At 35.7% G+C, this 18,220-nt stretch overlaps 2 protein-coding genes across 3 annotated transcripts; one reads left to right on the top strand and one right to left on the bottom strand.

Moving 5' to 3' along the window:
* Positions 1–80: 80 nt before the first annotated feature.
* On the top strand, positions 81–8,952 carry LOC107217830 (G-protein coupled receptor Mth2). 2 transcript variants are annotated; one of them, XM_015655504.2, is made up of 5 exons: positions 81–831; positions 1,982–2,060; positions 2,504–2,640; positions 5,147–5,309; positions 6,687–8,952. In XM_015655504.2, the coding sequence occupies exons 1-5, from the start codon at positions 111–113 to the stop codon at positions 6,943–6,945; spliced, it is 1,359 nt and encodes a 452-aa protein (XP_015510990.2). In that variant the 5' UTR covers positions 81–110; the 3' UTR covers positions 6,946–8,952. The 2 variants fall into 2 exon arrangements, with proteins under 2 accessions (XP_015510990.2, XP_046587674.1); XM_046731718.1 differs by lacking the exon at positions 5,147–5,309.
* Positions 8,042–17,845, bottom strand: LOC107217837 (IDLSRF-like peptide). Its single transcript, XM_015655512.2, has 4 exons — positions 17,550–17,845; positions 14,528–14,659; positions 13,252–13,404; positions 8,042–13,090 (listed from the first exon to the last, which is right to left on the bottom strand). The coding sequence occupies exons 1-4, from the start codon at positions 17,674–17,676 to the stop codon at positions 12,897–12,899; spliced, it is 606 nt and encodes a 201-aa protein (XP_015510998.1). The 5' UTR covers positions 17,677–17,845; the 3' UTR covers positions 8,042–12,896.
* Between the last annotated feature and the right edge of the window lie 375 nt (positions 17,846–18,220).

Raw genomic sequence — 18,220 nt, forward strand, 5'->3', positions numbered from 1 at the left:
TCTAAACTTGAAATGTGGAATACACGTGAGAGAATGGTGGGGATCGGGAAAATCCCGTGTAGTAGTATGTAATCCTGGTGTCTACAGTATGGCAAGAACAGCGCCTCGACATGGCCGCGAGGAGAAGATTGCTACTTGTGATATTGGCCTCGAATTTTTTACCGGGAAAATCGGCAGTCGACGGATATTCGAAACCGTGTCCAACAGCGGCGATCGTGAACCGTACCGAAAAGGCGGGTGAATTTCTGGCAGAAAATGGAACGCAGTTTGAAAAGGACTGTATCTGCAACTGGAAAACCTGCTTGCCACTCTGCTGCCCCTTGGGGCAAGCGAAAAGCGAGAGTAACAGCTGCGTTGAAGACAGTTTGGACGTAAATTTGACAGACATTCTTCTTCATTCGCACGGAGAAATGAGGCTGGATAAGCTTCATCCCTTCAATCTTGATCCTTGCGGTCTTGAATCGGCGCATTTCCGAGTTTCGATGGCGTTCGGTTTGCTCGAAAACGGTTCGTTGTACCTTTCGGATTATAGCAACGAAACTGTCGACGTTGGAATGTACTGCCTGTATCGCGATATCGAATCGCCGATTTATTCGGCGAAACTCTGTAATCCGAGGAAATCGCAAAGTTTGCCGTGGCTCATCGGATGCATCGTTTGCGCCTTCTTCGCCTTGGCGACCTTCATTGTTTACACCGTAGTCCCGGAGCTTAGAAACCTTCATGGACTCATTTTCCGATTATATTTGGCCTCGTACATCGGCTGCATAATCATGGCTCAGTCCGGTCTCAAGCTCATAACCGATCTGAAAAACTACAAGGAGATAATTCACGGTGATTGAGGCCATGCTGCTATAAATATTTTAGACCCTGGTGAAAAAAATTATAAAAAATTTATCGTGATTTCTTTTTTTATTCTTTAGTAGTTTCGCGAAAATATACATTATGTCGCCGGATAGTTCGGAGGAAAATTAGTATTATTTTTGTGCGGAAAGTAAAAATTATTCTAATGATGTCTGAACGATTTCGAAATAGTCCTGAGAGTTCCCGGAAAGAAATCAGATTCTTTCGAACTTCGTTTTGCATTGAAAATATGAAAAACTTTTATTGAAAATATGACCAATTTTTAGAGAAAATTAATACGTTCACCTTTGCGCAGAACTTCAATTTGTATGCCTAGTCTGGTAAAATTGAATTTCTAGTGTTTTTGTTTATTTTGTGATGATATTGCGTTTTAAGAAACTAGCATGGATTTCTCAGAGAAATTAGAAATATCGGGTAACAATTGCTAAGGGTTTTTCATAAATATGCAGCTGAAAGTATACGAACGTATCTGTAATAAAATTTTTATGAAAGAAGAATTCTGCAATCTTTTCCGAAATATCAAAATTTTTTCATAAATTTGTCGAATTTAATGATCTGGATTGAAACTGAGATATTTCTATAGCATTCTTAAAAAGTGTTGCAATTTATCAGAGATTCTTCAGAAATACTGAGAAGCTTTAGAAATTAATTTTCTGAGTGACTTCGTGCAAATACAAATTTACCGAAAATGATTTGCGCCAGGGGAGTTATTAACATGCTTAGAGTTGGGATAAAATAAAGTTTCGTTTTTCGATTCAGTGAATCACTTGCAAAGAGAGACTTTCGGATTTTCAGGCTCGTTAGTAAAATTACACGACTTTTTAAGGATCGGATTGAATTCCCTGTCATTTAAGAATGTTTTGAGGTCGTTAGATACCCTGGTATTCCAGGGGAAATTTATTGAATGTTTCAGAGCTTCTAAATCTTAGTTTAAATAAAATTTGGGTTTGAAATTAGCTGTAGTGTTATTCTTGTTTTTAGGTATTTTGAACTTTACAGAAGTCCTCTGAACAAAAATGAAGCTTGCCAGACATTCTTCGCACGCTGTCTGACAAGTTTCTCATTTTCGTAATTCACTTCGTAATTCACACGTAATTTACCATAAATTTCAAAATTCCAGCATTCTTCGGAATCTATTTTTGCCTCACTTGTGCATTGTGGCTGAACGTGATGAGCTTCGACATTTGGTGGACACTGCGGTAAGGCCCCAGTAAACGAGTTATTAATAAGATTGAAAGGAATTGAAAGCAACAGGAAAATTGAATCCGGTTGAATCCATTTAACCGATCCCAAAATTATTTTATAAAGAGAATAGCTTGGATGGTTAATAGTTGAAAGCATATAATTACAACTTTGAAAAAATTTGAAATTTGTATATAATAGGAACGCAATTCTGTATCACAAATTATATAAAAAACTTGAAAGAAACCAAATTCAATCAGGCAATACAATAGAACATTTAATTTGAATTAATTTCCGTGTCATGCAATCAGTTTTTCTGTGAAATTCAGATTGGTGGACATCAAAACGAATCTGTTTCCACACGTTTCAATCCTGTTTCGTTTAATGGATAACATAATCACAAATAACTTCAGCATATCAATATCGGCGTTGTAAAACTTACGGCAATTGCTGTTTTCAGAAGCCTCGCACCCATTCAGAGCAATGTCAAAGAAAGAGAGAGAAAAAGGTTACGATGGTATATGGCTTATGCTTGGTTAGGCCCTGGGGTCCTGATGATCGTTTTTTGTTTCGTTGTGTTGGTTGGAAACATTCGCAGTGAGTTGATATTGACATTTATTATTCTATTTCAAGCATATACGGTGCATGGAATCTTTATTTGAAAAGAAAAAACTAGTCAAAATCAATGAATTTTTCATGAAAAGGAGATAATTACGGTTTTTTCGAAAAAGTGATGTCAAAAAAAAGTACACACATGAATTATTATGCCTTAAAATCCTGCGATAACTCGACGTCATTTTAGAACAGTTTAAAACAAAAGAAGGTTAATGCGATTATCGGAATTTTACCGAAAACAATATTTGTGTTTAACTTTGCAATGTTTTCGTCAAATTTGAACTTGTGTCGAGAACTGCTGTGCGAGAAAAATAGGCTGGTTCGTTGAAAGATAATTTCAATATAGCATGTGTTGAATTTGGTCAACACTTGATTAAATAAAGAGGTTATTCATGCGTTGGTGGGATAAAGAAAGAATTCTTGAGCTTTTAGGTATTTTGTGACATTGAGTCAGCGTAGAGTAAGACATGCGTTAAAAATCGCTTTCATAATCAACCCAAGTAACAAAAGATATGCAAATTGCATGCAATTATCAAGAAAGAAGTCACGAGTGTTGTGCAAATTCGCTAATTTTACTTCCGCTTATGTAGCTTGTTTTTCATCCATAAAATGATGGCAATCAATGAAACAGGAACTGGCAGCAATTATGCCGCAAGTCATGAAATTTGAGTAGTGCATCTCACGTTTTTTGTTTAAAATGCTGCTAATTTGTGTATGTATTCTGCGCAATCATCCCAGTCAAGGTGTGTATCATATATTCTAACTAGCAACCCATCCCGGCTTCGCACGGGCATATAATAATATAATAAAAGAAAATACACAATGTTTACAGTGAGTTTCTAGAAAAATAACATTTATATTATTACTTAATATTATTATATGCCCGTGCGAAGCCGGGATGGGCTGCTAGTTAAATTATAAAGTTTTGATCAATGAAGCACAAATAAGTAAAAAACAGGATTAATTTCACTGTATTATCTTCATTATAATATGAATGCAATTTACACTTCAGTCTAAGTAACACGTGGCCGGCTATGCTAACACCAAAAATTTAAAAAATGGAAATAATTGAATTGTACGGTATTTCGTTCACTACAAAATAAATTTAATTAATTTTATAGCGTCAACAACACGTGGTAATTATGCTGTTAAAATGTAGCTTATATGACACGTTCGTAGATTTACCATAGCAGCGCCATCTATTGATTACTTACTCAACCCAGTCGAAAGGTATCGACATCTGTTAGAATCATTTGGAGTTAACAGATAATTGTGACTGTCAAATAATAACAGACAAATAATTAGCAATAAATTAAAATTGCGACTATAATTTGAGATTTAAACTATCCTATCTCTCAAGTTGGATCGAACTGCACATGGTGTGCGTATTTTATTATAATCGGTTAAGTGGTTTAGGAGTCCATTGAGGACAAACATTGTGACACGAGATTTATATATATTAAGATTTACTTTCTGCTTATTACAGCTCCGTTTGTGAGAATCAGATTGCTAACACACGGCGGGAAAGGAAAGTAATTCTTGAAAGAACTCCATTCACTTCAATCTAGTATCCCTTATTCGTTTCAAATACGATAACTACAATTAAAAAATTTCGATTTAGTTTTTAAAACTGATTCAGGCAAGCAAATTCCTTGATTCAACGGAAGCCTTTCTTGTCGCGATCGAGTGAACGTTTTCATGCGTTTCCGAAAATGATTCAACTAAATATCATTACGTTTGAAGTTTATTATTCATCGTCAAAATCAGTATACTAGTACTACAAGCCGCCACTAGGCGGTGAACTTTCTCGTTATAAAAGTAGCTTCAGAGATAGTTATAAAACCAGATACTAGGCTAGAAGGGCAGATACGAATAACGTCGGATAAATTGATGACCAATCTTATTAAAAACGAAGAAAGCATAAGACTAATTTTAAGTTTCGAGTCATCGACGTCGATATTGACCACACATAAACAAAAACAATTGACACATGTTCAGTTTAGAATTCCACGCATACAAAAATAAAACTTCGGACGTCATACATTTTTTTTATACGAGATTTAAATTATTGCATGGAACTCACACAGCGTTTTCTTGATTAATTGACAATCAGCATGATCATTCAAAGGCTTGCTTCAATTCTATATCAAGTTGTCACGAGTTTTACGGCCGACAAAAGTATCTTATTGAATTAAGTAAGGACTGTGTTCTCACCGCATTTGACAATAGCATTCAGTTGAATCAAACCAATATCACTTGACTCGAATAAGTCTTTCCCTCCGTGCAATAATGTAATAGCGATTTGCACACAATCTTTGTTGATAAAAATACTGCAAGTCATGGGGTACCGTCAATTTTACCTGGGAAATACAACCCACAGTTATTGCGAAAAATGTTCGAAATAAAATGTTTCCCCAGATTGTTATAATATTAATTCATAATATCCACCAAAAGTTTTTTTCAAATCTATTGTCTGCACGTTTTACAGGTAAATCAGTCAGCTTGTGCTTTTTGGTTGGGCCCATTGTTACAGCAGGCATTTGCAACACATGTTTATATATTGCTACAGCCATAACAATAATCCGGCGTAGAAAAGACACGTCACACCTGGTCGATGGAGTCAATAAACACCACCAAGAAAATGTACAATGGTACGTCAAGAGAATCCCTAAATAGAATACGGAGGTCAACATTAAACGACAAAAATATGTATCTTGTTACAAGGGGCACTACAACTTGTCTAAATTAATTGTAAAAAAAGTTTAAAAAATCAGATCTATTATCTCTAAATGTTGGCGACGCATACTAATACATAGACAGAAAACAACAGCTGAAACTAGTGATTCATGACCTATAATTTCGTAATCGGCCGTTGCCACAGACCATTATTGCTCCATGTGATGATTAAGTTATAATCCGATGTTTAACGCGATCTCAACCTGAGAATGTGTAAAAAATTAAGAAGTGCACTCAATAATACATTGAAACACTGAAACCATATGTAATAACAAAGAGGTATGGTAAGGCGAGGGGGTGAACGACCGCTATAGATCAACTAGAGATTAGTAAAGGGACAGGATGTATTATAATACTACGATGTGTGGGCGAATGAATCCAAGTACGCTAATCTCACGCACACTACAGCGAGTGGTCAACAAGACAATACAGTCTAAGGTTCTGAAAATCCCCGCAAGAGCAAACGAGACGAGAATATGGAGAAGAATCCAAAACCAGATCGGTATTAGTCGAAACTCGGAAGAGATAACACGTGAGTCTTGTTGACAGTAGCTCGTTATGCGTGCGAGAGTAATACAGTGAACTGTGTGAACATGGGGCTGTCAACTCGACGATTGGTGGATCATAATGATCGATTTGATTATTAAATGACGTTGGATCGTGTTTCTAATGCACTTGTGATCGAGTAATTAGATGCGAGAGCAGAACTGGGTAGAGCCGGTTAGGGATTATCGCGCTGGCCTTCCCGGGGCCTTATGGTTGAGGTTTGGACCCGGGGTGGTTGACATGTTGGGAAACCAACGTGGTCATTACGGTCCACGGATCGTGAATACGTGAAAATAAATAACAAATCACACAAAATATCATTTCGGGTGAAATGGTACCTGTACACGTCATCCTGGGGCCTACTTCGGTTCTGCTCGGGACGAGACCCGTGTTGAACGGATAACCGTAAGAAAGTCACCCAAGTGGACACAAGCGTTGAATAATTACTGATTGATTGAATGTAAAGCCTGTCCAATAAACCCTGAAGTACAGTTTCATGTCTGGTGTCCATATTGTTAATCGTTGAATCGATCCCGGAACCACTATTATTGTTTTGAGTTTATCGAGAAGGGTGACTGTGAGACCTATAGTTAGTAAAAAAGGAAATTTGGGTACTTTTAGTACTCGGTTGTGAGGGCTGTCACTAAAACTAGATCTATTGATCTACGCGTCTCGTTGAATTCTGACGCAAAAATTTTAATCGTGTAATTGATGAACTTTGGATGTAATTCTACGTTCGATTTCAGGTTCAACTTGTATTTGAAGCTTTTCGTAGTGATGGGAGGACCGATGATCTGGTTAGTCGCGACCGTAACGAGGCGCAGTCTAACTTACAAATTGTCGGCGTTGGCGGACGTGCTTCAAATGTCGCAGTGCATAATGGTGTTCATTATATTCGTATGGAAAGACGACGTAAAACGGTCACTCCGACGACTATATGCCCGAACCATGCATAAGCTTCCATCTTCTCTCCGAGCTGACCGGATACACACCACAGTGAATTGATTTTCAAAAAGTAAGAGCTTTTATATCTATAAATGACGTACCGCGGTGATGAGGATTATTTTTAGAAAATTTCAGAAATTTCTACAAATTTACTCAGAACGGATTTCTCACATTTCCCTAGTATTTGTCAAAAGTCTCTGTAACTTTGACGATTCGTCAGGACTTTCTCTAAATGTTCTTATTTCTATGTATAAAATTCATTTCGACATATTTATGCAATAACATTGATATTTTTTCAACATTTCTGTGGAAGGTTGTCGTAATTTGTACAGTTTTGTTGAAAAAATTCTTCTACAGATGTGACTAGTATGCCTCGATCTGACAGTTTTTCTGCGCGCTGACCGGTTCGTATTTAATAACGAGCGACTTTTTTAACGCGTATTTCACTCTCTATTTACGCCTACCTCCATGTAATAAAATTAAACTGTGATCTCTTTCGCTGAGTTTTCCGTCCCATTATATTCGTGTCAGTTTGCTAAAACCGAGGCTGAAACGATCAGCTGATCACTCGGTGTGCGGCCATATTACTCTAGCCATGCTTATCCCTGATGAAAATTCCGGAAAGCGAAACGGTCTGTTTTTACAGAAATCTATCCAGATCCTATAAGAATAATAATATAGACCAGACTGATTAACCCATCTGGAATTTTCATCAGGGATGCTTCGGGTACCAAAAATACTTCACAATTTCAGACTTCGGAATTGTGCGTTGTTGAGTGTTATAATTTTTGTACTATTATAATAATAAAGACGATGTGAATCAAAACAATTGAATATTCTTATTGCCTTACCCGTCCTGTTCTCGTATGGCATCGTCTCTAAATTAAGTAAAGTTTTTTTGGGGTTAGTAGTGAGAGAAAAATGATAAATAATCATAAATCATATTACCAATCTGAATAAATCTGTGTTTTATCATGGCTAGTAACATTCCGTTTTACTCAAATTGTGATGATGTATGTAATATGTTTCAATTTTCTTGGATTTTAATTAAATCCGATGAAGTGTCTTACAATTGATAAAATTTGTGGACGTGAGAATATGAATATATCATCCTTAAAATTATTTCCGGGATAGTAAAGGCGGGTAAACAAAATAATTGATCTTTCTGTATAAATGTATTGTTTACTAAAAACACAAGACACAAATATAGAGGCATTGCAAATAATTCTTAAATATGTGACTAAGCAACAATACATATATGTATATATATATATATTATCGTGATTTATGCACTTATTTTAATGCGGATGAAAAAAATATACTGGTAAATTTAGCTAATATACTCAATAATGAATGCAGAATTTCACAAGATTTCATACAATCAATAGATAAGTTCATCGAAAAAATATATGTATTTCGGTAACAGGAATTTAATGTTACTATTGCTTGTTTTTCACTTCGATTAAACAATCTCTGTGTTACAAGCAATATGATGCCTCGTGTAACGTAGCAACTGCTCTATTATCATAACAACTCTGTATATTGTGAAAAGAAATTCTATGGCACCTTGAATACACCCACGTTAAATTCAATCTACGTATTCATTTCCTACTCCTCCACCCTTGGTCATAGCTGCATTGGTTGCAACACTTTGGATTATTCAGATTTTTGAAAAGAAAAGGGTCTTGAATTCGATATGCCCAAATCAACGTTTCGCTTCAATTATGTGATTAGTTTATACGATTAACAATGTAAAATGAATAAAAGAAGGTGAAACCTGTGATAAAAGCATCGGAAACTTAAAGCAGTTCGTTTCATTCGGTGAATAGCTGAGGATGTGAAAAAGGTAACTTATTTTCTTAATAACAGTATTAAATGCAAAAAACTTAAATAATTTTGTAAACCGTTACGAAATCTTCACGTAAATTACACAATATAATAATGAAGTGTGACAAAGTAAATTTCAGAAAAGAGTCTTGCAGTGGGTATCATAAAAAATTAGGATGGCTATGATAGATCGAAAATTATCAGCATAGTTGTATTAACTTGCAATTTTCTTATCAGTGAGTTTTGGAAAAAAAAAAAAAGAAATCAACGAAAATCACCGGACGGAAATATACGCGGATCAAATAAACTTAATATTAGTGTTCAAGATTGCAAGTGTATAGTTGATAATACTAATTCCTAAATTCGTTTTGATATGTTTACGATACAACAAGTGTTACATGAGAATTACACAATATGCGTCACAGATCTTGAAGCTTACAGAACTAACGGTATGTACACATTTATTACACTTAGACACGATAGGTAAGTAAAGCTTAAAATTACAAAAGTAATGATTGATATGTATGGATTTATTTTTAATATTATATATTCTGTGTATATATATATATATGTGTGTATATATATATATATCATGTATATTATATAAGTATTGAATTATTATACCTATATTTTGCAACTGTTTGCGGAATCCGGCAAACTTTTTACCAGTGATAAATGGGTAATGAGATTACCGGATACTTCAAACTGTTAAATATCTTTTCTGTAGACTTACAATTATAATCCCTCATAAGCAACTTCTATATCCCAGGCCCTATTTTGGAATATAGTTGTTACCGTATGGGGTATATTATTAATAAATTACTTTTTTCTATTTAAATTTTTTTATTTATGTATTTTTTTTTGCCATTTTTTCTTTTATTTTTTCAATTGGAAGTTCCATATTGCTGTGCTTGACGAGGTTATATATATAATACCAAAAAACTTATATAATTTTGTGGATATAATCTACGTTGATAATGGGTACACGCAGCATCACGCAATATGTTGCTCACGTTCATAAAGTTATTATCCGCACGATTTACCGTGTATAAAAAATGTAATTCCTCTTCCCGAAAAAGAATTATTTTCAGAAAATTCCAAAAATTTTTACGAATTTACCCAGAATTTGAATTTCTCGTAGCACGAGTTTGAAAAAAATAAATGAGACAAATACAAACGTAACGAGACAATAACAGGCGTAGGTCTTACACTTATTAATAACGCATCTATAATTGCAGCTCATAAAATGTCAGGTTGTAATTAGGCAATTATATATATATATCATAATTTCCGATGATGACTGGATATGGCACGATGTAAAGACACAAATTACGGTTACTCAAAACATATCATGATTTTTTTTACAGACTCGAGATACAGTAGAAACTAATTGTTAGAGACGCTGCGTAATGACCCATCATTTTTCGTAGCACCAAGGTAAGGGCTACCACGACTTTGTCTTAATTTTAATTGTGATTGCCTACGGGAGTCTTTTTACGACTTGTTCTTAACGCGAATCTTAGGTTTTCCCATTTCATTCGTTTCAACCTCTCAAATGTCATGGAATCGTAGATACCTACTACATGCGAATTCGATTCGCAAATATCCGCTGTCGTATTACTTCTTGCATTTCATACATTCTATCGGATTATTACGCGAATACAGAATCAATTGGAACATGTTCCAATTTCACTGATTTTCTCATTCGTTACTATATTTGTATTGGGATTTAAAATGTAGGCGGCGCTGTAGCAATACAATATGGCGCTGACGATCAGCTGATCGTTTCAGCCCCGTATTTAGCTAAATTATACAATTATAACGGAACAAAAAAAAACTCCGTACAACTGGCTATAATTTAGTTTTATTACATTGAATTAGCAAAGAGTAATGAACGAGATTTATAATTAGATACACCACTCATTTTCGGCCACCGAACGGCGCGTTTCGACATTTTAAATCCCAATACTATTATAATATCGAAATTATCACAGTAACATTTTACGTCGCTATAGTTCTTTTCGTTAATTATACTTGGAATATCTAAAATTTTCCGAGATATTTCGCATCAGAATTAGTTTGTTGATGTCGATGAATAAGCGTTTCATCAAAAAAGATACTTTCACATCTATTTCAACTCCAACAAACCACAGTCGATCTTTGAGTTGGTTATCAATTGTTTCAATACGAACGATTGTTTTCGCGTCATAGAAGGAGTCAGTTACAAAGCCTTACTTGTGGCCACCACAATATGATTGATTTTCTTCACCTGTAGATTAGTTTAGTTATCGCTGTCAAGCAATAGTATTATTATAGATGTTGCAGTCTTAAAGCTGCTGATATGTATCGATAGTATATATATATATATATTTTTACTGTAATCACTAAGATTGTTACTCGTTATACAATCCCGAAAGACTTTTTTTCGTGCTTACATTTACACCCATATCACTTATCATTTGTTATCGATATGTCAATTTGTAAAGAAAAGTCCGTTTATACAAGACTTTTCAATGGACGGTTCATTCTCCATAAAAATTCTTCTCCGTCGGTCAAGACCTTCTCGTTGTGGTTGAATTCGAAAAACATTTTCTTCACGTCAGAAATTTTCCAACAGAATTAACTTTGAAATCTGTACTTTAATAAGGCAAAAAATATGTGTAAAAAGAAAAGAAAAATCGGGTTTATCTTGTTGTTAAAGTACTGATGAAAAGAAAGTATTACTTCGCTTGATTTTTCGATCATTTAGAACAAGATCTTTTCTGACTTTATGAACAGTCATGGACACTAATTAACAAATAATGATTCGAATTCTGTTAGCGAAGTTAAAAAAATATCTTTCGATACGGCTAATCATGGAGAAGGAAATGATCAATCACACACCCTACTTTAGTCTTGCACAACCTCGCTGCAATTCCCATACGGGACAATCCAAATAATATTCCAAATACGTGAAAGTATTATGATTTAGCGGAGAAGTACAAGGGTTAAATATCGCAGCGTTGTACATTGGGATCCAAAGGATTGGAACAATATGGCGTCGCGCTCGGCCATCAGCTGATCGTTTCAGCCCTGATTTTAGCTAAATTACACGAACATGAAGTGATAGAAAATTCCGTGCAAACGGTTAAATTATTGTTTTAATTCATTAAGTTAGCAAATAGTGAAATATGTATCGAAAATCCACGTTTATCATTAAATACAACGAGATTATCGTACATATAAATTACTTCCGCCACATTGCACCTTGCATGATTTCGGATCCCAGTGTTGGTAAAGTTAATAAAATAACAGCGCTCATATAAACGTCAACTTTTCTCGTATATGTATGTGCGTATCTACTTATAATTCTACATGCATATATTTTTACTCAAAATGTTTGTTCCTGTATATATATAATATATCGATATGTGTATGAATATACAGTGTGTAAAAAGTATTTCTACTCACATACATACACAGGCGCATATGCTTTACATATGTTGCTTGAATTCTTGCGATGACATAACCGAGAATAAAAAATTTTAGGAGAATGGTATCATTTGAAATACGGAAGTTGTCACTCTGATATGATAAATTTCGAGGTCGAAATTACTAGTTTAGTTAAGTACTAAAAAAATTTTTCAAAACATTTATATGTACCGAACAGTGCAATCGTGATATCTGTACGGTGAATTACTAGAAGATTGAATTGGTTTCTCGGTTCGAAAACTCCGTATTGACTCATATATTATTATTAATATTATTATTATTATTATTATTATTATTATTATATCCTGTGCAGGTGAAACTTTTATAGACATTGAATCCGATTTCTCGTGGCATAGTAATTTTACCGAAGCATTTGTCATTGTACCGCATCGCTTCAATCTTAATAAACATTGTATATATATAATGAAAATACTCATGTGCAGTTTACAAGACTTACGGAATATTCGGAAACGCGTGGCACGTTATTTCTATTGAAAACATCTATAACTGCTCGAACATTCCCTGTCAAATATTTGACGATGTACTAATATTTACGAATTGGAAAATATAGAGATATGGGAATCATCATGTTTTAAATGTGTCATTTGTAAATAATGTAAGGTTATCGGGTTCTGTATAACATACCATGGAAAAGTCTCTATGGAGTGTCTGCAAGATGAGTTTCCGTTTCTGCAATACCGACGATAGATAATTCAGTCCAGAAAACCGGTGTTCACCAATTTTTCCAAAAAAAATTTAACGTCACCTAGTTCCGAGTCTTTGATGCCAAGCGATTTTAACATTCCGATGTCCCCGTTCTCCACAGCCATGAATACTGACCTCAGGTGCTCGAGATCGGAACGCATGAGATGCAGAGCAGCACCGAAATCTTCGATGGTTTGAGATTCTGTTTGAAAAAAAAAAATAACGCAATTTTTAAAAACGCCTTCAAATGTTCGAGGTATTTTGAATTCGATGATAATTCTAAATGTCAAACCGGTAATTTCTTCGCTCTTGGGTTTACGACAGGTAAAAAACGTTACAAAGATAAAAAATAATTATACGTACCCGATAGAGCGATGGCAACTTTTTGAACGCCTCCGAGGGGCGCCAAAGCGTCTCGGGCCTTACTCCCGAATAATTTTTCGAGGTAATTTGGACCGTGGCTGGCGAGTAATGATTGCAGAAAGCTAGCTGTCTCCTCGACGGGAGGCCTTTTTGCTGAAATTCGAAAAAATCGGTGAATGTATGATCATGCGTACATATATATATCATGTCGTGACAAACTCAGGATACTGAAAACCCAAATGCCGATGTGTCAAGTCTTGTCATTCTGTAGGTAGATTCATCTAATTCGCACCGAGTTTTTCGCCGGCTTGTCAGGATGACCAACTCAATTGTGGCTAGAGCTGGTAATCAAAATTCATATTTGGCTCGAGTTTGTGTTGCGTTGAGAATATATCGTAGCCAAAATGTGACGGATTTGCATTCAAGTTGTCATCAACTTAAAACACTTGCGCGTATTGGCAATTCACGCCGCAACCCAACCAGACGGAGTTGGCCAGCCTGTTTGAGGAGATGAAAAACTTTGCGCGCGCACACTTGCGTGTTCAATTTCTTGACAGTGTCGCGGTATGAACGATTTCGCCAAAAATAGGTAAACCATCGCAGCAAGGTGTCGAAATTTTGATCTCACTGAAACGTGTTAGTATATACATTGATGTATATCAAAATACACCACTTTTAGACCTCTGAGGCTTATCGTTTGAGAGAAACACGTTGATCAGTTTCTCCTATGGAATTTTGGCATCAGATTTCTACTATTTATTGTCGACGAGAAACATTCCTACCGAAAGAGTATTTTATGCGAAAATATCTGAGCTTTCAGTGTGATGTATAAAATCCGTTTTTTGACAAATGGAATCATAAAATAAATAAATCAACTTATCGAAGATCGTACAGGGCTAGAAGTCTATAATTCCACAATATATCCATATCTTATTAATCATGATGGTCGATTACTTATAATTTACGGAATCGGCCATATATATTTCGTACATCGTATTTCGATTGAATAATACTTTGGATGACTGTTTTAGTTTTCTGTAATAATTATGTATATATCTCAGGATTTTTTATGTATAAGTTTTTCTTAGATTTTAGTCCAACTATTACCAATTTCAGATTTCAGATTTTACCAACCGTCTTGTTGTTAATTTTGTTCTATCATAATCTAATTTCAAACGAGTTGTTCATGAATTTATTTATTCACAGTCTGGAAAATTGTTTTTTTTTGTGTTTTTTTTTTTCGTTGATTTACAAAATGCTAATTTGGCGAACTTACCAGCAGTGCACAAACGAGAGTCCTCGTCGTAGCCGTCTTGACAATCAGGAGCACCGTCGCAGAGATACTGTATTGAGATGCAAAGTCCGTCCTTTGGGCACTTGAAGGGCTCATAGGCGTGACAGGCTCCACCTGTAAAAATATTATTGTTATCAATTGTGGTCCAAAGGAGAACTATTGAATAACAGAAGATTGCTGTATCCTAGATTAAAAAAACAATTAGTGAAAAATAGTTAGACTCTGACATACTTGGAGCTTTTGAGATTTCAAGTAGAATACGAAGTACCAAAGAATCGATTATGAGTTCTTTCCGAAAACTGTCTAGAATGATATGAATTTTCTCATTCGTAATAAAAATAATTGCAACTTTTCCAGAAATAGTACAGATTTTTTCTCAAAACTATACGAAAATATGATAAGTTTATTAAGGAAATATTCGAAAAAAACTTATGAAATACCGTTGATACGCTTGTTCATCAGGGAAATAATTTTATATTGAACTCGTCATATTCAACATACTTAATTTCTAATAAACCACATAACACGAAATATTTCTAAATCTATTATTGTAATATTTCTACATTGCAATAACAGTAGGAATGTTAGAGTAATTATTCCAAAAATATTTTAATTCTATGCGTAAGGAGATTGCGTGCTGTGTGGGGATATATACAAATATTAAAGTTGTCGGTAATACGGAGAATCCTGTCGCGATCGCGTGCCGGAAAATTTCACTGTGAATTCTGAACGCACAAAAAACATTGCAGCGTTTTTTTCTTTTTTACCGAAACATTCAATGCAGAATGTAATTTGCTGTAAAGAGGTGGCTAAAAGAGAAATCGTTAAATCGGCGGTGAGTTGAAAGAAAAGATCAGACTAGGCCTAATAATATCAGCGTTTTGCAATTAATTTAGAATGACTTAAATTATTTTAATTTTAATTTAAAAAGGATTTAAAAAGTTGTAGAATACCTAAATGCAGTTCGTGTCCTGCTTTATTCAGACTTTTTACTAAATTTCCGAATAAATCTTAAAGTCGATAGATGAGGATTCATTCTTAAATTGCATAGCTGCAACAACTTCAACCTTATCGCGATTCTTGGACAAATAGCTGGAACTTACGAGCTGAAAAGTTTCTTTCCTTTTTCTCACGTTTTACTGAATTTCACAGGAGTCAAAGGTGCGAAGTAACGATTTTTCGTGAATTTTCATTATTACGTCAACTTGAACCTCATCGTAATTCTGGGACGGAAAAGCCGTAAGTTATTGCCTGCGTATAGGCGCCTGTTGATATCACGAGGGTGGGTAATACATGTGACTGTGTAAAGTGAATGCGCGCAGTGGTTGGTGCAGGCGCAACAAGGTGAAAAAGGCGGTGAGTAACTGGTGTCGGTATCGATCGAATAAGGCGGAGGCGGCGTCGGAGGAAAGGGCGCTTCCGTTACTCCGTTCCACGAACCAATATCACGTAATTCAAATTAATTTCAGCGGACCGGAAGGGCGAAGGGAGCGACTAGCCGCGAGACAAGATCAGCACTGGGTCATAAGTAGAATTGATCCACACCCCGGTGAACAAGAAATATTAAAAACAATGGATAATCCGAATCCAGCTGAATCCGCGTTTCCGATCACGAGATTACAATTGAAAACAATAGCTTGAACGACTAGTTAGGACTAGTTAGGACTACAATGGATTGACCGGTATTTTTAGAGTCACATTTTTCAGAATTGAATGAAATTGTAACTGTAGTGCGATTCGAAGTTTGCCAAATGAATTATGTTCCAAACCGAGAACACTTTCGCAATATCTTGGGTCACGGATTGAATTACATTAATGGAAATTTAAATTACCACAGAAAAAAACTTCACATGAATTAGAAACATCGTTGTAGTATTGAGACAGAAACTAATGGATGGAAATAGATTGTTCTAGATGTACCGATTAGGTTTGCTTCCAGACGAATTTAAATCTGTACAGAATAAACGAATATCAATGTATAGAAACGGAATTTTATATCACAGTTTGGATCAAATGTAAGTGCATTACAATTCGAACACCAAAAAAAATTGACAGAAAACAAACCCATCGATAGATTTTCAGAACATCATTGATTCGGGTTGGTTTCCACATCGCAAATTCGGATCGGGGAAAAGACCAATCTGTTTTAACTCATTTTATGGGCTGGCTCTCGGGAACCAATTTGAACCTTGACATTGAGGGTGCAAGTTGGACGGGCAAACTATCGCACAATGACGTGGTATGCTAGGCGAGGGATAAATTCAGCTGGCCTCGATCGAGGCGAAAAACAATTCCCGTTTACGAAAAAGATTCAAATGTCCTAGAGCAGATTCGTTTCGATCATTCGTCAATATATATATATATATATATATATAAATTTCTCATGAAATCGGTCTGCATGCGGCAAAAATCAATCCATTTTCGAACGTTCTACTGTTTTAAATACGTGCGGACGGGTTGTATTTTTTTCAAGTTTTCATGTTTGAATTATTCAATTCGATCCAAACTGTAATGTAAAATCCCGTCGCTGCGCATTCATATTCAATTCGTTTGTATAAATTTGAACTCACCTGAAGTGAAGTTTAATACATCTTGAAAAACTTTATTCCTTGGTTTCTGGTTGAATAATGCAACGATTTCATTCATGTGAATCCATGAATAGCCCCAGCGACTTTAAGGTTTTCTATCGGATACTCTTTGTTGTAATTCAAGCTACCGTGAATCCATAAATTCGAAGCGTAAAAAAAGACATTCCGAATTTTGACAAGATTTTCAATATAATTGATTAAATATTTTGAATTAATTGAATGATTCCGACAATTCTAATTGCACCAAATACCTGTGGATCCATTGTAATCATTGGCCACGGATTGTCGTCACGAAACACATTCAGCTAGTCATCCGAGCTATTGTTTTCAACGGTTATTTTGTGATTCCTATTGCTTTCAACAGTTTTCGAACTTCCTTTGTTCACTTTGGGAAGTCGCAGTCGATTCTGACTTACCTGTTCTCTTGGAGCTCAAGTGGCCGTAGAGTCGACTCAGATCTATGGCCATAACGGCTCTCGGAAAGGCGGCGCAGGCCGTCAGGGCGAGGCCCAGGGCTAAGCTGGTGCAGAAAACGCGGACCATTTTCAGGGGGTTCTGACCGAGCTTTGGGGCTTTAACTCGGTGCGATATTCCGGCTCTGATGCTTCGTCTCCTTCACGAGCTGCAGACTCGAATGCCCCTCGACAACAAACGCGCGCGGCTTCGGACCCTGCAATTACACCTTCGTCGAAACAGGACAGCTCCACGCGTCACTCCGACTCGCCAACCAATCAGATTCGGCAAAACGAAACCGAGGAAAGGATGCTCGCGACACCCACGCGCAATCGATTCCACAACCTGCACCCTCTTTTTGATACCTGTAAACGTTTCCCTGGCCGAAATTATTTTCGCAAACTTTCTCGAATTTTCAACAATTTTAAACTCACAATGTGAATATCGACAGTTTTTTTTTTTTTAGCTTCTCTGAAAAATCTCTGACAAATTTTAACCATTTCCTGAAATTTTATAAATATATCCGGATATTTCAATTTGCAGGAAATTCGTTTCAAAATTTTTTACGGAAACACCTTGATATTGCCTCAAATTTTCTGATTAGTTTTTGTAATTCTGCTTCTATTGAAAATCT

The sequence above is a fragment of the Neodiprion lecontei genome, chromosome 2 (genome assembly GCF_021901455.1).
Source record: "Neodiprion lecontei isolate iyNeoLeco1 chromosome 2, iyNeoLeco1.1, whole genome shotgun sequence".
NCBI classification, from domain to species: domain Eukaryota; kingdom Metazoa; phylum Arthropoda; class Insecta; order Hymenoptera; family Diprionidae; genus Neodiprion; species Neodiprion lecontei.